The sequence below is a fragment of the Leptonotus elevatus genome, chromosome 8 (genome assembly GCF_054856555.1).
Source record: "Leptonotus elevatus isolate MCC_2025b chromosome 8, RoL_Lele_1.0, whole genome shotgun sequence".
In the NCBI taxonomy this organism is placed as follows: domain Eukaryota; kingdom Metazoa; phylum Chordata; class Actinopteri; order Syngnathiformes; family Syngnathidae; genus Leptonotus; species Leptonotus elevatus.
This window is the reverse complement of record NC_141246.1, coordinates 13,472,296-13,488,203: the sequence shown is the minus strand read 5'-3', so window position 1 is coordinate 13,488,203 and position 15,908 is coordinate 13,472,296. Positions and strand designations below refer to the sequence as shown.

At 39.1% G+C, this 15,908-nt stretch overlaps 1 protein-coding gene across 2 annotated transcripts in view; it reads right to left on the bottom strand.

The window, feature by feature from the left end:
* Positions 1-1,426: 1,426 nt before the first annotated feature.
* ndst3 (N-deacetylase/N-sulfotransferase (heparan glucosaminyl) 3) overlaps positions 1,427-15,908 on the bottom strand; it is a 60,255-nt gene continuing 45,773 nt past the window's right edge. The window contains exons 7-15 of one of the 2 annotated variants that reach the window (XM_086083536.1): positions 14,944-15,126; positions 14,224-14,320; positions 11,920-12,043; positions 9,414-9,588; positions 8,852-9,022; positions 8,646-8,755; positions 6,163-6,265; positions 4,478-4,588; positions 1,427-2,426 (exon numbers count right to left, since the gene is read on the bottom strand). In XM_086083536.1, coding sequence (XP_085939662.1) covers positions 2,397-2,426; positions 4,478-4,588; positions 6,163-6,265; positions 8,646-8,755; positions 8,852-9,022; positions 9,414-9,588; positions 11,920-12,043; positions 14,224-14,320; positions 14,944-15,126 — 1,104 coding nt within the window. In that variant the 3' untranslated portion in view covers positions 1,427-2,396. Of the gene's footprint in view, positions 2,432-4,477; positions 4,589-6,162; positions 6,266-8,645; positions 8,756-8,851; positions 9,023-9,413; positions 9,589-11,919; positions 12,044-14,223; positions 14,321-14,943; positions 15,127-15,908 lie in introns of both variants that reach the window. The other variant, XM_086083537.1, reaches the window with a different exon arrangement.

Genomic DNA, 15,908 nt, shown 5'->3' with positions numbered 1-15,908 from the left:
TGTTTTAAATTTAATTTATTATTTAATTAATCGCATGACTTCACTGGTTAACTCACGATTAATCACAAATTTCATATATGTTCTAAATGTACAATATATTTTTTTATAACTATTTATACTCGTGTTAACAAAAAGAGGAAGACATTTTTTTTTATTTAATGGAAATAGTTCAAATTAATTTTTGACGTTTTTAGCCGTCAATGGCAGTGAATGAGTTAAAGGGTCTGGGTGACTAATATTAATAATCTGTGTTGCGATGATTTTCTGTTTCATTTATAGCCAGAACAGACTGAACTATAATAAAGAAAACAATTTCAACAACTACAAATAATGCATGGCACTTCCACAGTAATGGTCGCACCAATATCGCCAACCAAATATGCATATATTTGCATTTTTTAAATTTATTTACGAGGTAAGTCCTCACAAGAAATGTGCACTTCATATGCAGTTAAATAGTTGGGCACAGTGCTAAAGTTTATTATACTTTAAGAGTGTCATGCTTCAAAATGTTACTGCTGTATTTAATAGACTTTAATATTTTATCAAGATAATGTATTTTATCACTGGTAGTTTATCTTGAATGCATTATGTAGGCTTGTATGCATTTCTAATAAACAGTAAAATATTTGTAAATGATTATTATACTCATGTTTATAAAGGGCTACTGTACACTCACCGGCCAATACATTAAGGACACCTACCAAAAGACAATAGTGTACTTTGACTCATATTGAGTGTAGAGTAAAAGGTATTTAACAAAAAAGGCAAACAAGGTTCATAGAAAAATCGAAATGCTAAATTCATAGACAGCAACCGTCCTCCAAAAATAGAATTAAATAATAACAATATATATATTTTTTTTTAAATCAAAGTAACACAAGCGAATCATGACATGGCTCAAACTACGTGACCTAATGCACTGACAGAAAGCATGGAACTAAATACAAACTAATTGATGAGAAAACAAGGCTCACCCGGACAAGACGAGAATGGCTGGAGGGAGCTAATTGGTTTACACAAACAAAAGGGCTGACGAGGACAGGATGAAATGAAAACCTAACAAGTTGCCAAGACATGATCAAGAAAACAAAAGAAAACTAAATTAAATTTAAACACACTCATAAAGGCAGCATTTTTGATAGTGCCTTTGTATTGGACTATAGACTGTTCAGGTGTACCTAATGTTGTGGCCGGCGCGTGTATACAGTATACACTGACAGATTGTATCAAGTCGCTGGGAAATATCTAGTCCTTCTCTCTCACTCTCTCTTCTGTTTTACAAGAAATACCTTTTTTTCATGGCTCCCTTGTCTCATTTTTCCTGCTTTGTCTTTAAATCCTTCTCAGATTCTTTCATTTTATTCAAGGCCTCTCACAAAAAGTTCATACTTTATGATGAAAGAGAAGAACATTAACAGCCGAGTGATAAAAACAACCCAACTTTTACTGCAGTTTGAAGTCCTGCAGTCTGTTTTATTTGTGGTGTGATGACCTCACGCTGCAAACATATGAAACATACACGAGTTCCGGTGTATGCATTTTTTTTTTAAATTTTGGTTTTAATTTTGGACATTTCAGGATTGTTGACATAAAACTGAACTTAAAAAGTGGTGTTAAGGAAAACAGGAAAAGGGAGGCAGATACAGTGACAAAAGGAAAAAAAAGAAGAAGCCTGGCATCATATTGGATGTTGCATCCACTGGTTTTGCTCGATTGCCTTTGCTGTTGTCTTCAGCATCGATACTATCAACCTTGTATATCGGATGCGGCATTCTTCCCCTTCATGCCCAAACATAACGCGCAGGCTCCTTGCCTGAGTGGCGCCTTCCCGCCACTTATTTTCTGCAGACAGCCCGGGGTGACATCTCTGAGGTGAACGGGGCTGCCAGATCTACCAGCAGCTACTTTCACTCTCAACAAACAAACTCATAGAAAATCAAACACACCCTGAGACGATGCCCCTTCTTCACATTCGTACCGTGGCAGGAACAACACAAAAACTAAAGGGAATCGTTTATTTTTTTTTCTTTTCCGCTTCAAGGAAGTAGTGCACATGATGGGATTCACACAGCTGACCAGCGCTGTTCCGGTGTGATAAATTAAAGGTGAGAATCACACAAAACCTTGAAAGTTACTGCAGGTTCTGCGTGAGAGTTCAACTTTGATGAACTCCTTTTTGTCCTCAGTGACTTCTGAGCCGCTCCAGCCATTCATCCATTCACCCAGCCCTTCAAACGTTCCATTTTCTTTGCCCTCGCATCACTTCTGTGCCCTTCAGAGGTGTGAAACAAGGCTTCGCGTTCCTCGTCTTGCACCCCGCTCGGGGTTCGCTGGAGGGTGCGTCTGAGGGTCGGGTGCTCCAGGTTTGCTCTGCGCTGTTTCACCTTTGGCTTTTAACGCCGGCTCGTGGATGCAAAGGTTATCTAACCTTAAGAAAGAGGTAAAGACCGAGTGGATGTGGATACAGAGGGGAGGGTAAAAAGGGTAGAAGAAGATGAATTTATTAATCAGATGATGTGGTTTGTGGACACGTTTGTAAATGCATTTTAAAGTTGTTGTTTTTTTTCCCTCTCACTTCATGTAGTATAAAATCCTTATACATGTTCTACCTGGCAAAGCAATCACTGCTGAAAATCTGTTTGATGGATTACATCCATCCATCCATTTTCCATAACACTTCCTCATTAGGGTCAAAGGTGATCTAGAGCTGAACTCTGGGCAAAAAGTCACTGGTTAATAAGAGGCCACAATTTGGAGTCTCCAGTGAAACGTAGGCCTGCAGCACACTGAGCACACTGCAAATAGTGAAATCTTAAGTAAGCTATAATTTCTTAAATTTAACCTAAATTGGCTTATTTTGCTTTGACAAGTTATTTTTACTTAAAATAAAACTGCCAGACCAGATCATTCTGCTTATTTTAAGATACTTATTACCTAATTATCTTATTTGATCCATCAGTCTTGGCATTCAGTGTTAACAGACAGTTTTAAGTACTATGAGGTAGTAGTAGTACTTCAAACTCATAGTACTCATAGTACTTAAAACTATGAGGCTTAAAACAAGTATTTTCCAGCTTTTAAGATGACAACTAACCAACATCAAAGGGCCTGAACTGGGGATTTTGCACAATCTAGTATTAAGATAAATTTAATAAATACAAGTATGAAAACAGACAAAAGTGCAATATAGCTTTTTAAGTGGTTCGTTTAATTATATTTACTAAGCTCATTTTTCCTTGTTCCCGTACCAATTCAACGGTCTAGTGGTAGAGTGTCTGTCTACCCTCAGACTTGGAGGTTGTGGGTTCAATCTGTGGCTGGGTCATACCAAAAACAATAAAAATGGCACACGTTACCTCCCTGCTTGACACTAATGCAAAGTTATCCAAGTGTTAAAAAAATACTTATGTATTTTAAGAAAATAGTTCTATTTATTAAAGCTTGAAAAAGTTATTATTACATGTTTTTAGTCTAAAAATACTATTTTCAAGACCCCTGTGGTTGATATGGGCAGAGTTTTATTTTCTTATTTTTCAAAATCTTACAGGTAAATTTAAGTGAAATGTTCTTGTTCTGTTGGCAGATAATAAGTAATAATTTTCTTATTTTACTATATTTTTTCTTAAATTTTCTACTGTACTTTTTGCAATGACGACTAAACTGGGAAAATATAAACAATTAGAGTCAGCAACTGACACCTGCCACGAGGCATTTAACTTTCACACACGTAACTTGTACTGGTTATAATTCACATTAATTGAAAAATAAAAAAAACATTTGCATGACCTAATAATCAGGCTTTTACCTTTGAATATTTTCTGAATTTTTGTATTTTGAAAGTCTTTTAAATGTTTGTACATCTGTGTGTCACCACTGCTATCTGGTCTCATTGTGAGGCGTCAAAGCTTCCGTAGATTGACCACCAGAGCCTCAATAAGTGGGGACTGCGAGCTCTCCAAAGTTTAGGACAACTTTTGGACAGTCTAGCTTCTGCTATCAGGGAACTCAACTATGGAATGCTCTCCCCGCTGAACTTAAATTGGAGATGAATAAAAGTGTCTTCAACAAAAAACTGAAACAGTGGCTGAAGTCGGGCCAAAACTGCTCTCATTGAATGAGAGAGATTAGTAAGCACTATCAACTGTACAGGAAATGTACTTGTGTAATATTATTGTATATTGTTGGGAATTGATTTGTGATTTTAATGACTCATTTTAGGCTGTACATTGTAAAATATTGATTAATGTGGATTGTGGATTTAAAAAAATTAATTCATAAGCTTTCACTCATTTTATATAGTATATTGTTCACAATTAGGAACACAGAACATTTCCTAAGACAGACTTCCATATGAATGATTTAAAGTTATTTTCATCAGTGTGAGTTGAAGTCCAGTGAAAACTATATAAAGCAGTGCTATATGTAACGCGTTGACGGCAGTGAGCTGAGCTCGGTAGAGTTGAATGCTGCTGACCTTCTGCAGCTCCTCTCTCAGCCAGGAGGGAAGAGGCTGTCCGAGGCGATGCAATAGCTTTGACAGCTCCACGTTGTGTTCCCTGTAGTATCTGGACAGATATGCCCGAGCCTGCGCACGGGTGAGAGTATAATAGGACAAATGTCAAAATTGGAACCACGACGCCATGGAGGTGCAAATGACAGGTGAGGGGCGGGAAGGAGAAGCAATAAGAAGAAAAGAAAGAAAAAATGGATGATATAAACCTGCTGAGCGTCATTAATCGCTATGTAATAGCAAAAATCTCAAATAAATGCATGCTAAAGTCCAGGGCACAATAAATATGAATGACAATTTGTTTATTCCAATGCCATGGTTTCTCATAAAGAAGAAAAATAATTATCATAATCACAAAAGAAATACTGATGAGTCTTTCCCACTTTTGCGTCTTCCCTCGGGGAGGCTGCTGGCCCTCACTTTAATTACAGGTGAGTGCGGAGCACCCATTAGCCATGTGCGACTGCACGCGGAAGATGGATTGAATCCATGTGCGCTCATCTTCATTTGAGAGCAAATGTGTGATTTTGCCCCCCTCTGTGGAATCACTGGCCTGGACAAAGATTTATAGATGGAATCTTCCCCTTCTCACAGCTTCGCTCCATCCTAATTTCACCACCCGGCCTCTCTCAAGAGTGTTGTGTCATTACTGTGGGCCTCGTAATGACCGTCTTACTTTGGCTATGTTTGCCACATACTGACCACCCCATTTCCTGGGAGAAGTGTTGCCTGTCGATGGTCACTGTCGCATTGCAGCTCATTCAATACACAAGCTACACTATATAAATTGTCCGTAGCATTAACAGTGAATTTCTTTAAAATCGTGACATTAAAAAACTGTAACTACAAAAACAATGAAACATGTAATTTACATGAATATGTTGATTTGACAGTAAGAAAATATTAAAAAGATCACTTTTTTTTGGTTGAGAATTCACAAATTACTGCAATTTAAACACAGATAAACTGTGAAACAAAAAACATCGAGATACAGTTAAAATTACATCATAGCAGTATTTTTGTCAGTAGGTTTTTTGCTACGTTTTGTTTTTGCCAAAATAAACATGCATTATACAAACTCATATGACAGATAAAAAATAATAATTGAGATATACAGTAATAAGTTTATTTTTACAGAAAAAAAACTGACAGCTGTGGTTAACAGAATAATTTTGTTTAAAAAAATACTGTGCAAATATAAACAACTTTACAGAACTTGCTTTTTAAACTTACTTTACTTACTTTACTGATAGCTTAAAAAGAACAAGGTAGCATGTCTCAGTGGTAGAGTAGTCATTTTGCAACCCTGAGGTTGTTGGTTTGATCACCAGCGCATTGTGATGGTGTCAAAGATCCATGATAATGAAACTCCAGTTGTTCGTGATGCTTTGTAATCAGTAGGTGAAGTGAGTAGTCAATATGCAAAGCACTTTGAGGGCCTTGTAATGATCCAAGAACATGCTGCTTTTATACCATTTTGTACTGTAAAATGTACATTCTGTATTTAGAAGCAGTTACTGTCTATTATACATTCAATACCAGTAAAATGTACAAGTTGTTCTGTAAAGTTGTTTTGCACTTTGTTTTAACACACACAACCACAGTTTTTACAGTGTATTTTTAAATGTTGTCAGAGTAAATGTGTTTACCTCTGATTCCATAGGAGGATACTTTCGCCCTTTGCTCCTCCCCAAGCACTTTGTCTTTCCTCCCTCAAGGAGCTGGCACCAGAAGCCCTTTTGGGGGTCAAAACTGAATAGAAAAAAGGAAGGAGGAGTAATTTTTGGGGGCTGAAACACATATTTACACTTAACAGCTTCTGCACAATCTAATGAGATCCATTATTAATATCTGCCAATTACTGTTAGTCCTTCTCTTTGGAACATGTGCATGTGACTGAAAGATGTAAATATTGCTGGTTATCTTCATGCATCATTTGGCGTTCTCATCAAGTGTTCTTTTTCTCCATGTGACAAGACAGAAGGAAGAAAAGATTAAATAAAAAGTCTTTGTTGTTGAGGAGCTGTCAGGCCGCTGCCATGTCAAAAGAACAAGACCAAAAAAAAACATGGTTTTTTTGGGGCTGTCTTTGTGCATACACCATGCATACACACACACTTTGTCACACTCCTGTCAAGATGCATCTCTTTGCACATTATTTTATATGAATGTCAGTCTGCCATCTTTGACAGAGGCGCTCTCTGTCCCCATGTACACAACTTGAGACGCCCCTGTCTGGAGAAGAGAGACAGGCTGCATTCTGATGAGCAGCGCTTTGGCTAATAAACAGTTTAGCAATTCTCCCACTCTTAAAGGCCACACGCCGGCTTGAATTGGTAAGAATGCAAACAATCTCTTTGAGTTGGATTACAATGCAAAAAGATGGCGGAAAAGGAGGGCCAAAATATCAAAAGCAATACGTATTTGAGCCAAATCTGAGCATTTATCCTCTCTTGCGATCAAATTCACCATTCAGGTACAAGTATGGGATGCATCTAAAAGATCATCCTGAACAGTTAGGTTGTGTTCAGAATCACTCAGTCTCCACTATATCCATTGGGAATTTGGCATTTTCTAGTAGTACTGTTCAAACGTGTCTTCAGCATAGGTTGTCCCCTATATAGTGCTCTCGGTGTATCGCACAATCCATCTTGAGAAGTAGTGAAAAACTAGTCAACAAGTAGGTCACTAGAAAAGCAATAAATCCCATGACAGCAACAATGACAGACAGAGATGGAGGAGGGGAGAGCAGAAGCGATCATACAAATGTTCAAAAAGTGCTTTGTATTGATCAAGTGAAATACACACAACTCAAGAAAATATTTCTATTAAAATTCAGTTATTTGCTTTGCTATTTTTTTTCTCTTATGAAAGGTCTCCCATCTGATGCTGTAATGATGCGACAGCAATGACATAATTAACGTCATTCCTCAGTAGAGGAGACCGGGTACAGTTGTCACACGAGGTCAGACAGCTTTCATTAGTGCCTGTACTCGCAGCCCACAGACTCTACTGACGAAACACTGCCTTGGCTGAACTTTAGCTTTTGTTTGACCCTTACCAAAAGCCAGACAATAGAAACTCCCTTCAACAAAAAGGAAGAGGAAACAAACAGCAATAACTGATACACCTGTCAAGCTGACAATGGAGTAGAGCAGAAGATGAGTTCTGAGAAGGTGACATGAAAAATAAGCTTGTCAAAATAAAATTAAAAAAAGTTTGTTTTAGCGAGTGCACAGTGGCACCTTTTGTAGTGGTGATTCTCTACCCATCTTCACTTCTGAGAGACACTGCCACCCTGAGAAGCTCTTTTATACTCCAATCAAGTTGCCAATGGACCTCATTAGTGGTAACTGGTCTTCCAGCTGTTTCTTTTTTTTTATAAGTGCAATTGACTTTTCCAGCCTCTTAACCTCTCTAACCTCTCTTAACCTGTCCCAACTTTTTGGAGATTTGTTGGCACCATAAAATTTACAATCAACATATTTTTCCCTTAAAATTATACATTTTCTCAGTTTAAACATTTGACCAGTCATCTATGTTGTATTCTGATCAAAATATTAATATTTGGCACGTGCACATAGTTGCATTCAGTTTTTATAGTGTCCCAACTTTTTGGGAATTTGGTTTGTACTATCTGAACTAGTTTGTGGATGCAAACATTAAGCATAAATAACAAAAATAATTAGCTGAGAAAAATGTCAAATTGTGTCTAATCAAACTTACAATAGGGGCATTTCCATTGCTGTTGTAATGATTTGGACTGCCACAGTGAGCTGGGCTAACCTCATATTTAATCACACAGCTTGAGACAAAAATATACTGCTTGTAGAAGCAAGGCTGTCTGAAAGTTGAATGTGAGGGAGAGAAAGCTATCAGATTATTATTGGAAGAAATGTGAGTGTTAATTTGCTTTAATTAGCTAATTAGGCGCTGTCATCCAACATCAGATGTGTCTGGATGAATGGGCATAATTCTCACACACACTGCTAAATCACACTCATATAACTACAACGGAGAACAAACTCCATTTTCTTCCATTATTAGGCCCCGTGGGTGTAAGGGCTTGATTCTTTAGTCTACATAAAGTGTGAAGTGTTCTTTTATGGGACGTCAGGGACGCGTGACTTACGTGAGGGCCTGTGAGTAGTTGAAGTGTGGAGTGACTCCCAGAAACTTCTGGACTTCATCCATGACAGCAGCAGGGTCTGCTTTCAGCTGATGGCCGTCTATGATCATCACCTAGTTGCGATTACAAAACGACAACAACAACATATTGTTGCATATCAAAATGAAGTAACACAGATGGTTCCAAGTTCAATGTGAAGCATAAGGCACCTGGTTAGCAGGGTAGTACGTGAGCCACCTCTCAAGGTGTGTGGCGTACAGGCCTGGGTTCAAACAGCGGTTCTGCAGGGAACGCAGTTCGGACGGGGACCCTGCTCTGGCGCTGATGACATCGAAGAAGGTATAGCGAAGTGCTGCATGGTCCTCGTGAGCTCGCTGATGCTGGGGTGATAAAAATAAACATTCATGACAATACTTTGCTACTGTACTTAGTTACTGGACTCTTTTTTTTAATCAAGTATTTGTACTTATACTTAAGTAGAGTAGTAGAGTACTGTTGCTACCTTTGGTCATTTTAAGCTGACGTTCAGATGTTGTATGTAATAAAAGCGATCAAAATAAGAAACCAAAAAGTCCTAAATGAGAGAGGTCACTGTAAACTACTACCAGCATCCAGTTACAATTTCAACTATCTGATATTGTCAAACAAAACTTGAGCATCTTTGTTTTTTATGAAGGCAGAATTTATTTTACAGATCTTGAGTTTGACCGCATTAGACTTTACCAAATGAAGTGGCCAGTGTGTGCATCATGTATGTGTGATTGCATGCACCTGGTACCAGCTGTAGGCTCTATCCGAGGGATTGATGAGCAGGGTGATGATCTTGGCTTTGGGCAGCAGGGCTGCGACTCGCCGCGGGGACTCCTCTGAGGGGAAGTAGTTGGCACTTTTCTCAAACAGGAAGTCCGTGCTTACATTGGATGGTACGGGGAAAAACTCCATGTACCTACGGCAAGAGATGCACACATTCCTTATATTTTTGTTCTGTTTGGAACACCTGCTCCCTTGTCGTGGAGGGCTTTGTGTGTCCCGATGGTCCTAGGAGCTGAATTGTCTTGGGGCTTTATGACCCTTGTAGAGTCATCCAAGATAAACAGAAGGGACCAGACAAGGGTTCCCTATGCCTAGTGGTCAGACCTGTACCCATAAGGCCTGATGTGGCACAGCCTGAGAAGTTAATGTGGGTCCTACTTCTCATGGGCTTACTAACTAACAATGGGATAATCTAAAACAGTTGGAGCTGTCGTGAGCTGGGTGGGAGCTGTAAGCGCAATTTTATGGGTCTAATCCCTGGCTACAGATGCTGACTCTAGGTACGTGGATGGGACCTCTCTGGAAGGGAAGGATCCCGAACTAGTGTGCGAGGTTGTGAGGTTTTGATTAGATATAGTCGCCCTTGCCTCGACATGCAGCTTTGGCTCTGGTACCAGTTCTCTAGAGAAGGGTTGGATTGATTCTAAAATCCAAAGCGTAGCTGAGAGTACCTCCCATTTTTTGGAGTCCTTGCAAGGGGTTTTAGAGGTAACTCCTGCTGGAGACTCCCTCTTTCTGCTGAAGGACTTCAAAGCTCATGTGGATAATGACAGTGAGACCTTGAAGGGTTCAATGAAAAACATTGTGTTAGTGTCAAAGGCATCTGACACGACAAGCCAACGAGTCTCAATCGAAGGAGAATTACTCGAGGTTGTTGAAAGAAAGTCAAGTGTCTTAGTGCTACCATTGCAGATGATGGCAAGTCTGACAAAGTAGTAAAGAGAGGCCAGCGCACTACAGACCTCAACACCTTCTTCATTCTGTAGTCTTTTCTACCTGCCTCTATGGATGTGAAAGCTGGAAACTCTCAGAAAGGAAGATTGAGAATTTTGAGATGAAACACTATCATCGTTTACTGAGGGTCTTGTGCACAACACATAGAACTGATGAATCCATCAGAAATTAGATAACTTCATCATTGGAACCCTTCAATTTGTGAAAGAGTGAAAACTTCCCTAGTTTGGCCATGCTACAAGATAAGAACCAAATCTTGCACAAACCATCTTTCAAGGATATATGGAAAGAAAGCGAAGACAAGGTCGCTCCAGAATTGGAAGGATAACATAAGACATGAACAAACATGTCATTCTACAAATCAATGGACATCGCCAAAGACCAAAAGAGGTGGAAGCACTTACTGTATCTCATCTGCTACGCTCTATAATCCTATACTAGGTCATGGTGTTTAGTTGGAAAAGGCTAGAGTTCCCACTTCAGGTTGAGAATGAGACTCTGCCCTAAGAGGAGGAGTTCAAGTATGCGAGTGAGGAGTGAGGTAAGAATGGAGTGGGAGATTGACAGACAGATTGGTACAGCGTCTGCAGTGTAGCAGACTCTGCGCCCGTCTGTCGTGGTGGAGAAGGACCTGAGCCAAAAAGCGAAGCTCTTGATTTGATCGATGTTCCCACTATCACATATGGTCACAAGCTTTTTGAGTCATGACCAAAAGAACAAGATCACGAATACAAGCGATTGAAATTAGTTTACTGAGTGTCCGGGCTCTCTCTTTGAGAAAACATGCATGTGAGGTTAATTGAAGACTGTAAGTAGTCTAAAGATGTGAATCTGAGTGTAAATGCTTGTTTGTCTGTATGTGCCCTGCAATTGGCTTCAGCTCACCTGTGACCCAAATGAGGCGAAGCACAGAGTATAATGTTGAAAAATGATGGATGAATGATTGATAGATGATGTTTAGTATTTTTTTGTCCACTCATAGGCTCATTATCATTAACCTTACTACTAGAACCTGCTTTGTTGAACAGCTTTAGAGTACAAACACACCCCAGCACAAGGACTACATTACACGTTTCTAGCAACACAAACACAATCACTTTCAGATAGTACCAGATGGAGCCGTACTGGTGTCCACAAAGTCAGATTTAAGTTGTAAAAGTCATTTGCAAACTAAAACAAAAATAAAAAGATTGAAAAGGACTTGCCTATACAATTCCAACAGATGACTTTCAAGTATGTAGCATCTGCATCCCTTCCAGCTAAACGACCCATTTATTGGTCAATTTAGGCCCATGCATGTCTGCTAGCTTTTATTTTAAAACTTAAAAGGATCGTTTTGAAGACATCCAAATGCTTTATGTGTCATTCAAGGCTGCAAGGAGAAATGGGTCTTCTTAATGGAATTGCTTGTTTGCAACCATTCCCTTCTTCTTAGGTTCTAGCCAATCGGTGGAAAGAGAAAAAAAGCCGAGACGAGCACATTAAAAGATAGCAGAGTGTGTGTACCCACCAGTCAATCCCTTTGTGGTAGTTTTTGGTGTTGAAGAACTGGACCTCCTCATAGGTCTTTGGACTGGGGAAGTTGCTGGAGATGGAGGGATGCATGAGGAGGAAAAGATAAAGTGCTGTCGTCCCTGCAAGAAAGGGCATAATTCATAAAGGGGTTGATTAATTCAGTTGAGCACACGGGAGTGTGTGCATGTATGACAGATGTCACCCCTCTCAGCCATATTTGATTCTTTCTCTTCCCTCCACCAGTCAACTTGCTGACAATATACCATGTGTCTGTCTCTAATGATCACAGGCATGCCCGTCAAATTATTCCAAAACGTCCGTTCTTGTGTCCCTTTTACCTGCAGCACGTCGCCTCACAAATTTGTTCAGCCTCTCATTTAGTGCCAACCTTTCTGACATACAAGGATCCCATTCAAAAAAAGGTGTTTGAATTACAGACGCCATAATATTCCCGTTGCCATAGTGACTCACGGTCATAATACACCTGGTTAATCAGCACCATTACAGAGACCTTCACACCCCTCGTGCTAAGCACTAATTATGGCAGTAAAGAATTAATGGCATTACAAGCAGGCAATCCTGTGTGCAAAGGTCCGTGCCGATTTTTTATTCTACACCCGCACCAGACACTCCATTAACTACACCTTTACAATTAGATTCAAGATCGTAATACATCATTTAACAGAGAACAACATCGCATCACACGTAGTATTTAAAAAAATAATATAATTATAGTCTCAACAATAAAATAAATCTTACGCCGTTTCAATAATAATTGGGTATTATTGTTTTTTTTGTGAACAGTTTTCTTATATAGCTCTCAGTAGATTGTCGACCAATGAATGTGCTTTCTATTAAAATATTTATACATTACCAAACACATTTCTTAAAGCTCCACCAGGTATATTTGTCAAAGAGAATTCAGATGCTTTCATTTCCAGTGAGCCCAACATTTTACCATTTTAAACAGGAATAGAAGCAAATACACCTTTTTATACCCAAATTTGGGGCTTCTCTCTCACACAGCAGCATCACTAAAGCATTTTTTTCCACTCCAGGAATACAGGTCAATAAGTATAATGTTGATGTTTCTGGAGTTGGTGAACGGTATGGGATTTTTTCTAATAGGTTTTTGGTGAGCTAACGAATACACACACGCACGCACGCACATACACATTCACATACTCACCCACATACACAAAAAAAAAGAAGAAGAGCAATGATGATGACATTACCGAATGAACAATACTGAGCTCTTTTTGAAAAAAGAAAAAAAAAGGGGAAAAAAAGTATAATGTTGATATCTTGAATAAATAATTCAATAAATATTAATGTGCTGTATTATTTCCTCTTCAAGTCAACTTGAAAACTAATGGTTAATAATAATGATACTTGATTATCAAAAAGCTTCTTCCTTGGTCTAATAACCATTTCAGACACATACAAATAATTTGAGTAAAACTGATGTGGTGGTGGTGGCGGTGGTTGAATGCATTTTTTTAAGCATTGTATCTCTTTGTTGTTTTCTTTAAAGGAGACTAAAATGGAAAACGAAAGGCATGAGAGGTGTTTGCTCAGTTCTTTATCTCTAAATAAAATAGCATGTGGGAAGAATAATGGTCTCCCATTTACAGGATCCAGAGCTATAGATGGATTAAAATAATTGCCGCTCATCAATTGTGTGGGAAATGGCCTTGTTTACAGAGCAGCTACTATTCTGCAGCTGCTGCATATCGTCGTGTACAATAAGATGACCAGTCCAAGCATTATCACCTTGCATTGCCAAGTTATTAATTTAACAACATGTTGTTGTTGTTTTGTGTTTGCAGTTTGCAGTTATTTAGAAAACGCACTGCATCAATGAAACCTATTCTAATACTTTGGTAAATGAAAATTAGGAATGTTAGACAGCTCTGAGTATGATACAGTAGGGAGCAGAACTTCCATGTTCAGGCAGCCACGCCTTTGTCTGAAATATAGTAGACCATAGTAAGTTAGTCTCCGCTTTGCGCTAAACTTGCGCTGGGCACGAAAATAGGGCCTGCTGTGTCAAGGCTTTCTATGGCTGAAACGTGAATGCCAGACAGCACTGGAGCAAGTCGAAGTCAAGTAACTGTGTTACAATATTGGTTTTATGCCAACATCTGATTCACTAATCCTTCTCATCTGCCAAAACATGCAAAAGAGCCCATTATTCACAAAAACACTGCACAGTGTGGCCACATTGGCAGCAAATGTTCTCTGTTTGTCTGTCTTACCACTCATTGTTTTACAATATCAATATTGCTGCTGGGCTTACCTGTTTTCTGTGGTCCTGCCACCAAGAATTTGGGTAACCTGTCACAGGTCTTCTCTTTTGACCAGATATCTTTGTGTCGTTTATCATCACATGGATTCTGTAGGAGCACAGACAAAGGAGGACTGCTTATGTGCAGTGCTACAATGCAAATGTAACATCTAAACATACATGCATTATTGAAAGAGGCCTTGCAACTAAATGATTAATGAGGTTCTACATCTGTTACTGCACGCATCCACAACAAGAATGCCAAGTATTTCAGTCAACAACATGACATTTTTCTTAATATCTTCATTTTACTCACAAACCCAGATCATATAGTTCAAGTGAGTGGACTACAGAGCACGTTTCATGTTGTGTGCAATCTTGTATAAATGTTGCCAGACACAAAGAAGAAGGTCACCAGACCAGGCTCAGGTGCATGTATAATAGACAGGTCCTGAGAAAGGCTAATGCTATTTGAATTGTTCTTATCATCCACTCCAAAATGAATTTGAGCGGTTTCCCTTTAGGGCTCGTACAAGAAGGTCAAAAAGGGGTTCAGGTTTCATTTAGCCCAAGTGAAATGTATTTATTCTGCAACCACAATTTCCCTCTATTGAATGATAAAGAGTTTCTGATCCTGACATCATGAGCAGATTAGAACAACACATGACATAAATTGGTGTTTATCACATGCTGTAAGTAAACATACACCCAAATACAACAACACAGACACACCTGCCATTGCGGGTCCCTCTGTTCAGGGAACAACTGGAAGTACTTGTGTGCGAGCTGAGGAGGAGGAAGTGTATGCAGTCTCAGGTTTGTCCAAGAGCGAAGAAAAGAGGCCAAGTGGACGAATGTGTAGAGACCGAGACGATCGTTGCCGTAGTTGGACAGGTGAGTCATGAATATACTGATCTGTGGAGGAAGGGAAATAAAAACAGAGTGGTAAAAGGGATCATTGCTATAAAGCAGCCATTCTTAATCTCGCTGGAGATACTGAACCTCACCAGGTTCCTAGGCGCATTCACTGAACCCTTTTTTATTGAAAAATAATGTATGATTTTTTTTTTCAAATTCAAGAGAAAGGTAGAAGGCTTGGTGAACATGAACAGGGAGAGTAGGCTTTTCATCGAATCGGGCTCTCTTCACCTTGAATTCAGAGTGTTGTGTTCTTGTATTCTCCATTTCGATGCAGCTTAAGGAAGTGTTTATTTAGTTGTGCTGGACTAGAATTGCTCAACTTGGCATTGCAAAGCATGCAGTTGGGACGCTGGCTCCCATCATTCAATTCAACTCTAAATTTATAGAGCACTCTAAAACAACCACCGCTGTTTTCTTAAAGGGGAAACCAACAAACATTTCTTGACAATAATGTTATATATGACCTCACTAGTAAAAACATGACTTTCTGATTAATATTACATTAATATTACATTTGTGGAATATAAGTTATGCAGCAAAATCCACCCTTTTTTTATCTATCTCAGCGGGCGACCATTTTGCCACTTGCTGTTGACTGAAGAAGACATCACAGTTGCTTAGGACTCAGCATCGACCAATCACAGCTCACCTGTTTTCTGAAGCTGAGCTGTGATTGGTTGCTACCTGAGACCTGAGCAACTATGATGTAATTTTCACTCGACAGCAAGTGGCAAAATGGCAGCCTTTTGATATTGATAAAAATGGCTGGATTTTGC